Source organism: Pelodiscus sinensis, chromosome 8, assembly GCF_049634645.1.
Source record: "Pelodiscus sinensis isolate JC-2024 chromosome 8, ASM4963464v1, whole genome shotgun sequence".
Classification (NCBI taxonomy): Eukaryota; Metazoa; Chordata; order Testudines; family Trionychidae; genus Pelodiscus; species Pelodiscus sinensis.
The window spans coordinates 33,683,536-33,697,936 of record NC_134718.1 but is presented as its reverse complement, the minus strand read 5'-3'; the positions used below and the strand labels follow the sequence as shown (position 1 = coordinate 33,697,936).

At 46.5% G+C, this 14,401-nt stretch overlaps 1 protein-coding gene across 1 annotated transcript in view; it reads right to left on the bottom strand.

The window, feature by feature from the left end:
- IPMK (inositol polyphosphate multikinase) overlaps window positions 1-5,429 on the bottom strand; it is a 96,553-nt gene extending 91,124 nt beyond the window's left edge. The window contains exon 1 of the mRNA XM_075935027.1: window positions 5,056-5,429. Within this exon, the coding sequence (XP_075791142.1) occupies window positions 5,056-5,281 (226 nt within the window). The 5' untranslated portion in view covers window positions 5,282-5,429. The remainder of the gene's footprint in view (window positions 1-5,055) is intronic.
- Window positions 5,430-14,401: the final 8,972 nt, after the last annotated feature.

The following is a 14,401-nucleotide window of genomic DNA, read 5'->3' as shown; positions in this document are numbered from 1 at the left end:
AAGTACTTTTCAAAGATGGGCCAAGAACATGACCTGTTATCACTTCTGAAAATAGGATGACAAGTTCTTTTCTCAGTTTGAAACTTTTCAACAGATTAGTCCCATCAATCTGCCATGAATAAGGGGGACCAACAGAATAGCTGTCTACAAACATTCTTCAAACTAGCATTGCCATGGAATCCAACCTGGCTGGTAGATCACTAACCTGTGATATTCAGTAATCACTCATTCCCATGCACTCAAACAGAATCCCAGATGTTTTCATTACCAGATGTTACTGAAAAAATCATGTGTGCTGGATTATGGAAATACTGTGAAGTGGCATTCTATGTGCTATGAAAAAATTGTGATACTATTAACTTGTCTTAACTAGGGATGTGAATGGTTAACCAGTTAACATCACCCTTGCCAGATGATGCTTACCAGTTACAGTTAATCAGTGAGGGCTGGACCAGTTTCCCTCCCCACATCTCTCCACCCCCCACAGGCAAGGGGCTGCTCCAGCCCAGCAGGACCTGTCACATGCTAGGGTGCTTCAGCCCAGCTACAGCAGCCCCACTGCTCCAACTCCAGCCCAGATAGGTTGAAGTGCCCTCCCCAACCCCTATTTAAGCGATTAACCAATGTTTAACTGGTTAATTGATTAAATGTGATTTTACATCCCTAATCATAACTGACATATGCTTTATGCAAGATGGCTCATGTAAGATACCACTGAAAAGGTTTGATTAACTAAATATGATTATCCTATTTGCAGACCCACCAGAAGGGGCTGTCTTTGGCCCCACCACTTCCAGTAGTGCAGAGACACCCCATACCCCTTGACAAAGCATAGATGTGGCTCCCCTGCCTATTTGTATGCATGCTTCATTCCATTGCTGGAGTTACGAACTAATGTGTTAATTGTTGGGTGAAGCCTACCACCTGATTTTGGGGTATAACAATGATGGCCCATCAGCAAAAACAATGAACTGTAAAAGAACTTTTTCAACTTGTGAAGAATGGTTGCAGCAGGGGCCCTACGGAGACATGTGACCATGTCATCTGATACTGGTACCCATCTTGAATTTTATACTTTTTCAGGAAAGGGGGGGGAGGGAGTCACACTACAAACAGAGGATTCCCACCTTATTGCAAATCCCCACCCAAGATGACCGCTGGAAACAACTAATGGAAATAAGACTGGGGGAAAGAACTGGGCCCAGAATAGAAGGGTATCTGGCATGAAGATTATTAGAACCACATTTAGGGTGAGATATTATTTGTACCTAGTTACTTAAGCAAGACACGAGAAGTCATTCTTCCGCTCTACTCTGTGCTGGTTAGGCCTCAATTGGAGTATTGTGTTCAGTTCCGGGCACCGCATTTCAAGAAAGATGTGGAGAAATTGGAGAGGGTCCAGAGAAGAGCAACAAAAATGATTAAAGGTCCAGAGAACATGACCTATGAGGGAAGGCTGAAGGAATTGGGTTTGTTTAGTTTAGAAAAGAAAAGATTGAGGGGGGACATGATAGCAGTTTTCAGGTATCTAAAAGGGTGTCATAAGGAGGAGGGAGAAAACTTGTTCATCTTGGCCTCTGGGGATAGAACAAGAAGCAATGGGCTTAAACTGCAGAAAGGGAGGTTTAGGTTGGACATTAGGAAAAAGTTTCTGTCAGGGTGGTCAAACACTGGAATAAATTGCCCAGGGAGGTTGTGGAATCTTCATCTGTGGAGATATTTAAGAGTAGGTTAGATAAATGTCTATCAGGGATGGTCTAGACAGTATTTGGTCCTGCCATGAGAACAGGGGACTGGACTCGATGACCTCTCGAGGTCCCTTCGAGTCCTAGTATTCTCTGATTTAATGTATCTAGCTTAGATTGCATTCTTTGTATTATTTTCTTCACAATTAGCTTGGCTCTGTTTGCTGCCACTTTGACCACTTACAATACACCTTTTCATAGTTAATAAACTTATTTTTGGTTTATAATATAACCCAGTTCATGTCATTTCTAACTGGGGGGGGGGGGAAGAGGCCAGAGGCTATGTATACCTTCCTTCACATGGAAGGAGGAGACAAACTTCTTATAACTTTGTATTTGCATCCCAAGGGGGACGAGGGGGGAGAAAGGGAAGGGAGCATCTGGGTGCTGCAGAAAGGCCTCTTCCCAGAACTGATCTCAGTGTCTGTATTTTCTGCCCTACCTGTGTGCTTTGCTAGAGAACGCCTTAGGGCCTGGCTCAGCAAGCGTGGGGCCCAGGCTGACCGAACAAGCTGATTCAGTGGAATTTCAGCCCTAAGGTGGCATGCCAGGGGTCCCAATCCGACATATACTCTTTCTTACCATACAGAGCATTTCTAGTATGGACAATTTCAGATAGACTCACAAGATTAACATAATGCTCACTGCATGCATGAAAAAGAAACACTCAAGCTGAGAAGCTGCAAAACTAGTATACAAATGAAATTTTATATTTAACAATCATAATGCCATTACAGTTTGTTCATAAAGTTGTGCTCACTCTCAGATAAGACTTGCCAAGTAGGGACTTTAAAATGTTTGTAAGTAACCAAGTCACTGCTGAAATTTCAGTGGTTACATGATTAAACATGGGGTGGCAATCAGCTTCCCAGAAGCCAGCTTTACACCAGCTCCTCATGCATACTGGCTCCCGCCTGCAGCCCCATGCTGCTGCCTCTGTATCATTGGTTAACCATTATATTTTCACATCCCTACTGCCAACCACTCCCATTATACAGAGGGTCTTTGATTTAAAAAAAAAAAAAAAAAACCCTTCACATCCCTAATATTCCCTTTACATACACATCAGAAAGTTATAAAGTGTTCTACTATTCACAAGGATGAACGTTATTAATACTACGCACTAAGGCCAAAATCCACAAAAGCACTCAGGTTCCCAACTTCCAATGTAGCCAGTAAAAGCAAGGCTCCACAATGTCTTTGAGGAACTTGGACCTACATGTCTTTTTGGGGATGTGTTTGCTCTGAAAGTGAAAACACATATTCAAAGAACAAGAAGAAGTTGGGAGTATTTTAAACCAGAGTAGAAGCATACCAGAATGCTGCAGTTGCTTATGTAATGTTATTTAGAAAGACTGTGGTTATTATATATAGACTATCTGTATTAGTGTGTCTAATGGGTAAGCTTTGTGGTACAGATGGATGTTTTTCAAACAAATTTGTGTGTTGCTTGTATATATAGATATAAGAAACAAGAACTTTTTAATTAGTTATCAAAGTTCTCTCTAGTAGCTACTGTTTTTATATGCTGGCATATTTTGGGAAGGAATAAAAAAAAATCACCTTAACTTAACCTTATAATGAATGGGCACATCCATACTTACATGCATATCTATGCTCCAGAGGTCAGTTTTCTAGCATTTGATTTAGCAAGTCTAGTAAGAACCTGTTAAGGGCATCTCCCCTTCCCCCTTGATGCTGGTGCTCCTACTCCTCTGAGGAGTAATGGAAGATGACAGGAGCATTTCTCCCCTCAACCTCCTGCTGTGCAGACAGCACCAAAGTTCAAATTAAGGTACATGTCAATTCCAGCTATGCAATTAACGTAGATGGGAGTTACGAATCTTAATTCAAACTTATCCCCAGTGTAGACCTGGCTTATTATGGAAAAGGTATTTAACTGTATTACAAAGTGAACCATTGCAAAGAAACAGATTTTATTTAAATTAAACTTACTTTTCAGTTGACAGACAAAACATCAGTAGAGTAACAATTTTCCTGAATACATTAATATCTAGTTTAAGATTGGGTTTTGTTCAACTAATATTTTTTTCCTCTCCAGCAACCCAGAACTTCAGTGCTGTAGTATTATCCCTACTGTGGAGTGAAAATAAATATTCACAAAAAGTATCTCAGAAAACGGAAGAGGAAGACAATTAAGAAGAGGCTATCAGAATATTAGGGATTTATTAATATGTACATCCAGCCAAAATAGGCATTTCCTCTCAGTTAACAGCTAAAAGGATTAGTAACTTGCATTTCCTTTTATATAATAATGTACAATGACATTTCCCACAGATCCTTTTATGCCTTCTAAGCTGGATCTCTTAAGATTACCTCAGAGACAAGTTGCTTTGCCTAACCCAGAAATTTTCCCAACACATCATCAAAAGGGACCACTTGTTTAAAGCGGAGTGATTAATGTGAATAAAGTCTTGGCTATTGAGAGATGACTGTTCCCTGTTTTTCACTGATTATGGGTACTTCTCTTTCCCTACTATTCCTCCCCCTCCCCCGTTTTTTTCTACACCACAGATACTTTTTTGCATGTAAACTAAACCTCTCTTTAGTTGTTCATAATTAATAACATTATTATATTCAGCTACACCTTACTCAGATGTTTTCCTTATCGCTCTTGTTCAGGCATCCTAGTGAAACCTGAACTAAGAAACAATCATCAATGGTCATGCCCTTTGCTCCAGAGAATCCCAAGGCAATTGCTCCTATAATTTTGTACAACCTTTAGTTAAGAACAATCTCTATGGAGCAATTCCATAGTGGGTCTGGCCCACGAAAGCTCATCATCTAATAAACCATCTTGTTAGTCTTTAAAGTGCTACATAGTCCTGTATTTGTTTATGGAGCAATTGACATTTGTTGGCCCCTTGGATGGTAGATTAATGCAGGTTTCTCCCCTCTCTCAGAACCTACCCGTCAGTAGGAATCCCTGCACACAGTATGGGTAGGAGATAGATCCATGCCCCGCCGAGGACTCACTCGCCCCAACAGGCCAAAGGGGAGCCCAGAGACGCCACTCACCTGAGCAAAGCAGAGAGCCGCTAACCCAATCCTACACCCGCACGGAAAACTAAGAGGAGCTTTAACTAGAATGGGGCAGGAGGGACGGGTCACGACCCAGTCGAAACAGCGGGTCCAAGTTCAAACTGACACCGAAAAGGGGAAGGAGATTAAACCGGACACACGCCCCCTTCCCCGGGCGCGACCGAGAGCTAGGGCCCGGTGTGCTCCCCACCCCAGGGTGAGCCCCCCGGCTAGGCAGGGGCGGGCTCCACGCCTCGGCCGCACTCACCCCCTTTATCCTTGCCGTACATGTGCCCGGCCACTTGGTGGGAGAGCGGGACGCAGCCGTTCAGCAGCCCCTGCCTGCCCCCGCCTGCCGCGACTGAGGGAGGGGACGGCTGGGGCGCGGTGCCCCGCAGCGGCTCGGCCTCCTCCCCGTCCCCAGCGCGGCGCGGCGCGCTCTCCGGGCGCCCCGCAGGCGGAGGCGGCGCTTGGCGCGGGGGCTCGGTTGCCATGTCCCGGGGGATACGCGGGCTTCACCGGCTGCCGAAAGCGCAGGGAGGGGTGGGGCGGGCCCGCGGCCCCATCGCCCCGCGCACCGCTCGGGAGCCCGGCTCCCTCCCTCAGCGCTCAGCGAGCGACTGGCGGCAGCACCGCGATACTTCCCCGCTCCGGCCCGGCTCCTCCTCCCGCGCCCCCGCTCGAGGCTGGCCCGGCCCCCTGCGTGCCGGGGAGCGGCGGCCCGAGCCCGCGATCGCTTCGCCTGGCGCCCCTCGCACTCAACCTACGGACCGAGGCCTCCTGCGCCGGCTCCGAGCCAGGTGTTAGCCAGCAACAGCCACTTGCTGCAGAAGCCTTCCGCGGGGCAGCGCCTGCCTGGGCGCCCGCGCTCGGAGGACTGAGAGGCCTCGGCCTGCAGACAGCCTGCGCGGCACTAGCGCGGGGCCGGGCCCTCGAGGTGAGCGCCACAGAGCGGTAGCGAGATTAGACCTTAAAGGTGGCACCGGAGCTTGCAGACTTCCCCCTGCCAGGCCCTTGGGGAGGGACGGGGGACGGACGGAGAAGCTGCTGCTGCCGCCCTTGGCTTCCAGGAGCCCTGTGGTAGACACTGCTCTTGTGGGCAGACCCGCTGCTAGGGATGTTAGCGATGGTGTAATTGAATAGTCGTGTAACCGCATAAAATATGATCAGTTACACGAGTATTCGACAGGGTCTGCAGCCAGTCACTCCGGCCCCACTCCTAGGGCTCCCCTACTACTCCACTCCTGCCTCTCTAGCCGAGGTGGCAGATGGGGGGAGCTGCATGGGCGGCAGGTTTGTATAGTTTTTGGTGGTGCCCCGTTAGCCAGGCTTCGGGAGGTAACAGGCTCGGGGCAAGAGGGACACATGGCCAGAAGGAAAAGGTATCACGTCACCCCTCTAGAAGGGCTTTTCCCACCATTCTCCTACAAACAGGGATTAGTTTGGCCCCCACCAAACCCCCCTCGTGCAGCTATCCTGCAATTGCATTAACCCAATGTGTGTGACTAACTCGGGGGCAGAGATGCTGGGGGAAGTGTTCCCTCTAAGGCTATGTCTGCACTTGCGGCTTCTTACGCAAGTACAGCTGCTCTTGCGCACGAACCCACAGAGCATCCACACTGCCCGCTTGCTCTTGCACAAGGAAATTTACAGTACGGCGTGATAAGAGAGGGCGTCTTGCGCAAGAGGGCAGCGTGGATGCTCGGCAGGGATTTCTTGAGCAAGAAACACCTATGGCTAAAATGGCTATCAGAGCTTTCTTGGGCAAGAGCACGTCCACACTGTCATGGATGCACTTGTGCAAAAGCACAGCTTGCACGTGGCAGTGTGAACGTGTTCTTGCGCAAGACTTCTTGCACAAGAAAACGACAGTGTAGACATAGCCTAAGAGTTTCCTTCCGTGAGCAGAATGAATTTTGTGTTGTGCACCAGTACTGAGTTCATGTGGCTTGTTTGGATGTGCCACTGTGGCACCCAAGTTATTAATAAATATTTTTAAACCTTTACCTTTTCTCTCTGCTGCCATGTCTCCTCCCCTTGTTCCATCAGCTCCTTTGGTGCCTGCTGCCCCCCAACCCCTCACCCTCCTCTGCTGTCCTGACTCCTGCCCTTCTCACTGCCCTCAGCCCTCCTGCAACCTGCCCCCCTCCACCAGCCCTTCTCTCCCCCTTGTGCCCACTCCTCCAGTAGCCCCACTCTGATCATGTGAGCTACCCCTCCTCATCCCCTCTTCTAACACCTTCCTCTACAAACCTGCCCTGCCTCTCTCCTCTGGTGCTGGTCCCTCCCCTACAGGTGTCTGCTCTTCTGCTTCACCCCCTGAATCCCCTGGCACCTGCACCTTCTCTTACCCCTGCCCCCTCCTGGTGCCTCCCCCTTCCCTCACTGCCCCTATTCCCTTTGCCCTCTTTTCCCTGATGCCCTCACCATCCTCTTCCCCTGTTTCCCTCATGCCCCTCTGTGCCCTTACATATGATTTGCTCCATCCCTGCCTTCCTCATGCCCACCCCTTCTATCAAGCCTTCTCCCAGCACCACCCCCTCCAGTCTCCAATGCCCTTACCCTCTCCGCATCACCCTGTCCCTCTCCCACTGACACCTCCCCTTCTGCCCTTTTCCTCATTGTCTGCACTTGGCCCCCTGGCATTTGTCTCTCCTCTATCCTGTCCCTTTGGTGCCTTCCCCTTTCTTCCCCCTCTCTCCTCCCACTCTGTTCACGCCCATTCCTCTCCCAGCCCTTCCCCTAGTTTTCTCCCTTCCCCTGCCCCTCTCCTAACTTCTGCCTTCCACTTTGCGGGACCAGAGTCTGCGCTCCGCCCCAGAAGTTCCTGGACTCTGAACCCGCAACTTAGCTGCGTGGTGTGACGTGCCGCCAAGCACTTTTAAAGTCACGGGTCGTCACATCATGTCACACCCAGCGTCTCCCCGCCCACCTGTTTGAGCACGCTGCACATGGCAGCAGCAGCTGGCAAGAGGGAGCTGAGTGAAAGTTGTACACGGCAGGGACGATCCGGGGCCGGGGCAGAGACGCTCTAGGGCTGGGGTGGGAGGACACGTGGGAAGGATGGGGCCTGCTCTAAGCAGGGCCTGAGAGACACAGCTCCAAATATTGTTGGAGCAGGGCCCCGGCTCTGGATATTGCTGGAGCATGGGCACCACGAGCCCATATGGCTCACTGCCCATGGAGAGCTGATCTGTGAGGGGAGCCAGTTTAAAAACTAACTCCCTTTGCAGATCAGCTGCCTGCTGCCCTGATACAGAGGCAGCAGGTGGGGGGAGTGCATGTAGTAGATAGGATTAATTGATATGCCTAGGCTTATTGGTTAATCATTTACTTGACTATATGCCAACATTCCTATCTGCTTCGTAGGTGAATTTAGGTAAACCTACTCCTCTGCCAATTGAACTGAGTGTTGTAAAACCAGACTCCGGCTGCCACCAGCTAAATTCAGTTGTAGGGCACTGATGCGCATGTTCTTCTCTCACATTCCTTATGGTAGGCAAAGGCTGCTAACTATTGTTTCTATATGTAGACTTACACCATGTCTTCAAGGGAAAGGTTATGCTGGTATAGTGGGCCTAGTGTTTGGGCCAGTGGTAGGCAAGCAGCAGCCCATCAGGGTTCTATGTGTGGCCAGTGACACATTTTGTTTACTGTTGCCCACCTGGAAGGGTTGCCAGATTCCATTGGTGTAGTTTTTTTCATACTGGTATTACTCAAGTGACAAGCACATAAAACAAGAACACATGAAGTGAGGTGCATGCTGATTTCACTCAACATTGACCATAAGAGCCAGTCCCAGGTGGAGCACAGTGTTGGAAAACAGGCAGCATGCATCTCCAGCCTTCCTCACCCTGCCAGAACATGAGGATGATGGGGCAGTACATGGCCCCAGCCTTCCCTGGATGGCACGTGGGGCAGGGCACACAGCCCCAGCCTTCCCCAGCTCTGGCTGGAAAACTGGGGGAAGGGAGGTGCTGGGTCCCCCATTGACCCCAGGCTCCATGGCTTTGAAATACATAAGAGCCCCGGCGGGGACTCTTGTACATTTTAAAGGAGGAATGCGGAAGTGCCTATCGACTAGTCGAGTACTTTATGGAAATTCCATCAACTAGTCAACTAATCAATTAGTTGCATTTTAACATCCCTAGTGCTAATAAGGAATATTAAATCTAGGAACTAGGGCTGTCAACCACAACTCAAGTGATTAACTCAAAACTAATTAACTTGATTAAAATAATTAATTGCACTGTTAAAGTAATAGAATACCAGTTGAAATGTATTATATTTTGGGGTATTTTTCTATATTTTCAAATATATTTCAGTTACAACACAGAATACAAAGTGTACAGTGCTCACTATGTTGATTACAAATATCTGTATTGTAAAAAAAATAAATAGTAAATTTCAATGTACTTCATACAAGTACTGCAGTGCAATTCCTTTATCATGAAAGTGCAACTTACAAATGTGGATTTTTGTTATTACATGGCTACAGTCAAAAACAAAACAATATAAAGATCCTACAAATCCAATTAGTCAATTGCTAAGGCAGATTTGTTTACATTACAAGAGATAATGCTTCCAATTTCTTATTTATTTCTTATTTGAAAATGAGAACAGGCATTTCCAGGGCACTTTCAGAGCCCACATTGCAAGGTACTTACATGCCAGATATGCTAAAAATTCATATGCCTTTTAAAAGCTGAGAGGTAAAGGGTGTGGAACTTGCTGTCAGAAGTCTTAAAAGAGCAACACTTGGGTGCAGAAACTATAGAACCCAAGCCACCCAAAAAGAAAATCAATCTTCTGTTGATAGCATCTGATTCATGACAAAAATGAACATGTGCCACTCTGCAATGTTTCGGATAATTATCAGCCATAACTCATCAGCATGGAAGCAAGTTCTCAGGAATGGTGGTCAAAGCATGAAGGGTCATACAAATGTTTAGCATGTCTGGCACATAAATACCTTGTAATGCCAGCTACAGCACTGCCGCATGGATGCACGTTCTTGCTTTCAGGTGACATTATAAATAAGCAGCAAGTCTAAGATTACATGATAATTTAGGATAGGAAGCAAAGAACCACATTCCTAAGTAGAAGAGCAGGAGGGATTCTAGGTAGGCATATTATTTGAATTGGATTTTGGCCTAAGACACTGATATGACATGACAAATATATTCTTATGAAAAGTGCTATAAGGTCTTTAATGCCCACAGATGGCTCAGAGCCATTTGCTTTATATCTCATAAAAATATAACACCTCCAGCAGCATCATGTCCCCATGAATCAACCAATGATGATTCATTTGTTCAGCACCAACTCAAAGTGAAAAATACATCTGACAGCAGTGCCATATCCTGTGGCATCAGAATGTTTCTTCAAGGTATTCTGTGTAAGTAGTGATTTAGTCCAGTCCTGCCTAGCTTGTGGCATCTAATTAGATCACAGAAGATGGTATTGACTGTAAAATATAGACCCGTTCCTGGTAACTGATACAGATCACCGAAAGCAATGGTGTTCTGCATAGGCATGAGGATCCACAGTTGGGAAAGGACCTATATAAAGCTAACGTGATGTACAGTATACATAATTTATGCTACTATGAATATTGTAAATGTTGTATTTGTGTATTATGTATCTGTCAGTCTCACAGATGAAGTACTGTATTTCATCCTCTCAAAACGATTTTTAAACATCTTTTGTTAAAACGAGGCATTAACTCCATGATTCCTTAAGGTTTTTAGTGAAGGAAAATCTGAAGGTTCTGTGTGGGAAACACTGGACCACTGTGTTGCTACATAATTAATAACATCCAATAATTTTCCTGTCTGCTGTTTTCACATCAACATAGAGTCTCAAGGAAGACCTCCTTGTGACTAAGAATTGCTGGATATGATTTCCCCCTGGGCCTTCCAACTCTTCTCCAAATGCTGTGTCTCAGAGCTGTGTCAAAGAAGACACATTTCCTTTTTGGTCCCGCCCACTTACTTTTTCCCCTCTCGCCTCCACCTTTGGGACTGAGAATTCTGACATACATCCTCAAAGGTATTTAGTCACTTAACCCAATTGAAATCAATAGGAGTTAATTGCCTAAATATCTTTGAGGATCTGATCCTGTCTCTAGTACGCCTGAGTTTTGCTGGCCAAATTCATAGAGCAGGGGTCAGCAACATATAGGTCTTGAGCCAAATATTGTCATTCCCAAAATACATGCAACTTTTTAAATTAATGAAATGAAAATGTATTCAAAATTTTAAAAACATGTAATTACTCATGGCAAGATGGTCTTTTTTTATCTATTTCACCTTTAACCAGAGGTGAAAGTAAGGCAGTGTACCCGGTAAGAACCAGCTGTGCTCCAGCAAGAGCTGGCTGGAGCACTCTGCTTGTTTAAAGGGCTGGCAGAGGGCATGCTACAGGGAAGACATGCACGCACCCAGCCAGGATAGTGAGAAGGGCTTTTGGTGGCAGATGCCTCTATCTGACCATTACGGCCTGGTTCCAGACCCCATCTGACTGCCACGCTCTGTCCCCAGCCCTGTGCTCCAGGACAGACCCAGTGGCCCAACCATGGCAGCCCCGCGACTGCTGCAACAGCTTGGCTGCTGTGGCTCGGTGTGGGCTCCAGCAATGGCAGCCTGGGCAACAAGGCCCCAGTCGGGACCCAGCTCCCATTTGGCTGCAGCATACTGTCCTTGGGGCAGGCCCTGCAGTCTTGCCCTCATCTGACCACAGGAAGGACTGATGGCAGCTCCCCTCCTGCTGTTGCACAGTTGGAGGGAAGGCCATGATCTGGCTGCGGTGATCCTGTCCCTTGTCTAGCCACTGCCACCTGGGTGCAGCAGCCCAGCCTTGTCCAGGTAAGGTAATCCAGCCCCTCCACATACTCTGCTTCCCCAGCATCCTGCCCTGCCTCCTGCGCCTCCCACACACACCAATCCCCTGTTCTGAGGCCCTCATATACTCCAACCCTGACTCCTGCACCCCCACATCCAGCAGCAGCAGAAATCCCATTAAATAAAGCTTGTGAGGATGTTTCATGTATGTTATTATTAATCATATCCATTATCTGTAATATTAAATATATTTTCAGTCATGCAAATGGGCATTCTTATACTGGCTCTTTATTGACCACTTGTTCTGAATGTTGATGTAATTTGGCTCTTTGATTTGGAAAGGTTGTCAGCCCCTGTTATAGAGGGATAGTTTCTACAGCCGATCCTAGATCTCTGTAGTGACAGTTGTTACTTGCCAGCTGTGTTCTTGGGGAGCTAGAGTTTGATGCTCACGGAGGACACAGGCCTGCGGGAACAAAGAGGTGAACAAAGATCACCTGTCAGCTCTGTGTTCTTGGGGAACCAAGGCATGATACTCATGGAGAATACACATACATATGGCCTCTGCTTGAACCAAACATAAAGCAATAGAAAGGCAGGGGAAGATGCACCTAAACCCCCTCCGGACGAGGGTGGCAGACTTAAGGAAACACCCCTATCCTCATCTGCATCAAAGATAGAACAGACAGACATCTATACTGACATACAGAATGGGCTACGTCTAGACTGGCATGATTTTCTGGAAATGCTTTTAACGGAAAAGTTTTCTGTTAAAAGCATTTTCGGAACAGAGAGTCTAGATTGACACAGACGCTTTTCCGCAAAAGCACTTTTTGCAGAAAAGCGTCCGTGGCCAATCTAGACGCACTTTTGCGCAAAAAAGCCCCAGTCGCCATTTTCATGATCGGGGCTTTTTTGTGGAAAACAAATCTCAGCTGTCTACACTGGCCCTTTTGCGCAAAAGGGACTTTTGCCCAAACGGGAGCAGCATAGTATTTCCGCAAGAAGCACTGATTTCTTACAGTAGGAAATTCAGCGGAAATTCAAGCGGCCACTGTAGACAACTGGCAAGTTTTTCCAGAAAAGTGGCTGATTTTCCGGAAAAACTGGCCAGTCTAGACACAGCTAATAGAGTATAGCACTTCCAAAGCAAGAACCACACTGAACTATGGAATATCAAATGCAGAAAAGCACTGCCCTGTGGGAAATCTCTGCTCTGGATGCTAATGAACCCATGCCTGCTCACACCCAGATCAGTAATTATCAGAGCAATTTTAGTAATAGATCCTCTATTGGTATCCAAAATACTGAAACTACCTGATTGCATGATGAGCTTTCTCAAGGAACATCACCTCTAGCCAGAAATGATCAGTTTCTATTGTCTAGCCTAAACAAAACTTTAGAATACTCCTTTGAACCATCTGTTTTCCCATAAACAAATCCAGTGTTCCCCTTGAACTGTTGTTACATTCCTACAAAAACTCCTACCCTTGCTCAAGAAAAGTGTTCTGATATCTGGATCTGAAGTCTGCATCAGTTCCTTTGGGATTTCATCTTCTCCTGACTGATCATGCTTCGGGCTCTGCTCTGCCTGTCTTGAACACTCTGGATCCTCGGCTACCATCGCCATCTGGGAATCCCGATCAGTTCAAGCTTCACAGTGTGGTGCAATTTCTCACCCTGCCTCTCTCTAGGTATAGCCGCCTGACTCTGCCTTATGTGATCAGTTATGGTTTGCTAGCCATAACATTTGTAATCAGTTTTAATATTGTAACTCTTTTGTTTCTCTCCACTTGTATGGTTACTATCTAGAAATAAATAACTTTCATTGTTAAGTTGGTTGCTTCTCTCTCTTTTTCTCTACCCCTCACTTGCTCTCTGTCAGGGGTGTTGTTTTGGCTTCCCCATTCCCTCTGCAACAATGCTTCTTGTACCTAAACTAAAGATCCTTGTAGCACCCAAAAATCCTGTGGGGTTTGCTCATCAAGAGGATTACTAGCACAGTGATTGTGGTGTGAAAGTGGGGATAAGGGAGGTCCTAAACCTGGGGCATATGAGGGTAGCATCTTAAAATGCTATTAAACCCAGCCCACTGAGTCCAAGGACACATGAGGGTCACAGCTTAGCATTGCTGTGCAACGCAGCCTACTGAATCCAGGGACATACAAGGGGTCAGCTTTTGAGTGTTGATTAACTGGTGCTCTGTTAATGGATGTGAGTGTCTGTGTGTTTGTCTGATTCTAGGCTAGGAAGAACCCAGTCCTGGGGAACATAGTTCCTGCAGAAGAGCTCCATTTGGTGGGTATTGGTAGGAAGAATGCAGTTCCCTATGAGAGCACAGGCAAGGGCAAGTCTACACTGTGGGCTAAAGTTGAGTTAAGATATGCAACTTCAGCTACATTAATTGCGTAGTCGAAGTACCTTAACTCACATTTTGGTGCTGTCTACACAGCAGGAAGTCAAAGGAAGAACACCTTTCCTTTGACTTCCTTTACTCCTCGTGAAATGAGGGTTACGGAAGTCAGAGTAAGAAGCCCAATATTTTGAAATTATTTTGAAATAATGGGCTTGCGGTGTAGACGCACACTGTTATTTCAAAATAAATTATTTTGAAATAAGCATGCAGTATAGACATAGCCAAAAAGAATGATTAACCTCATCCCCCATAAGTATCCCTAATAAATGAGCATACCCCAGAGTAACAGACATGGTAACAGAATGTAATGTGATACGATTAGACTTTTTAGTCCAACTTATTAATTATTAAGGAAA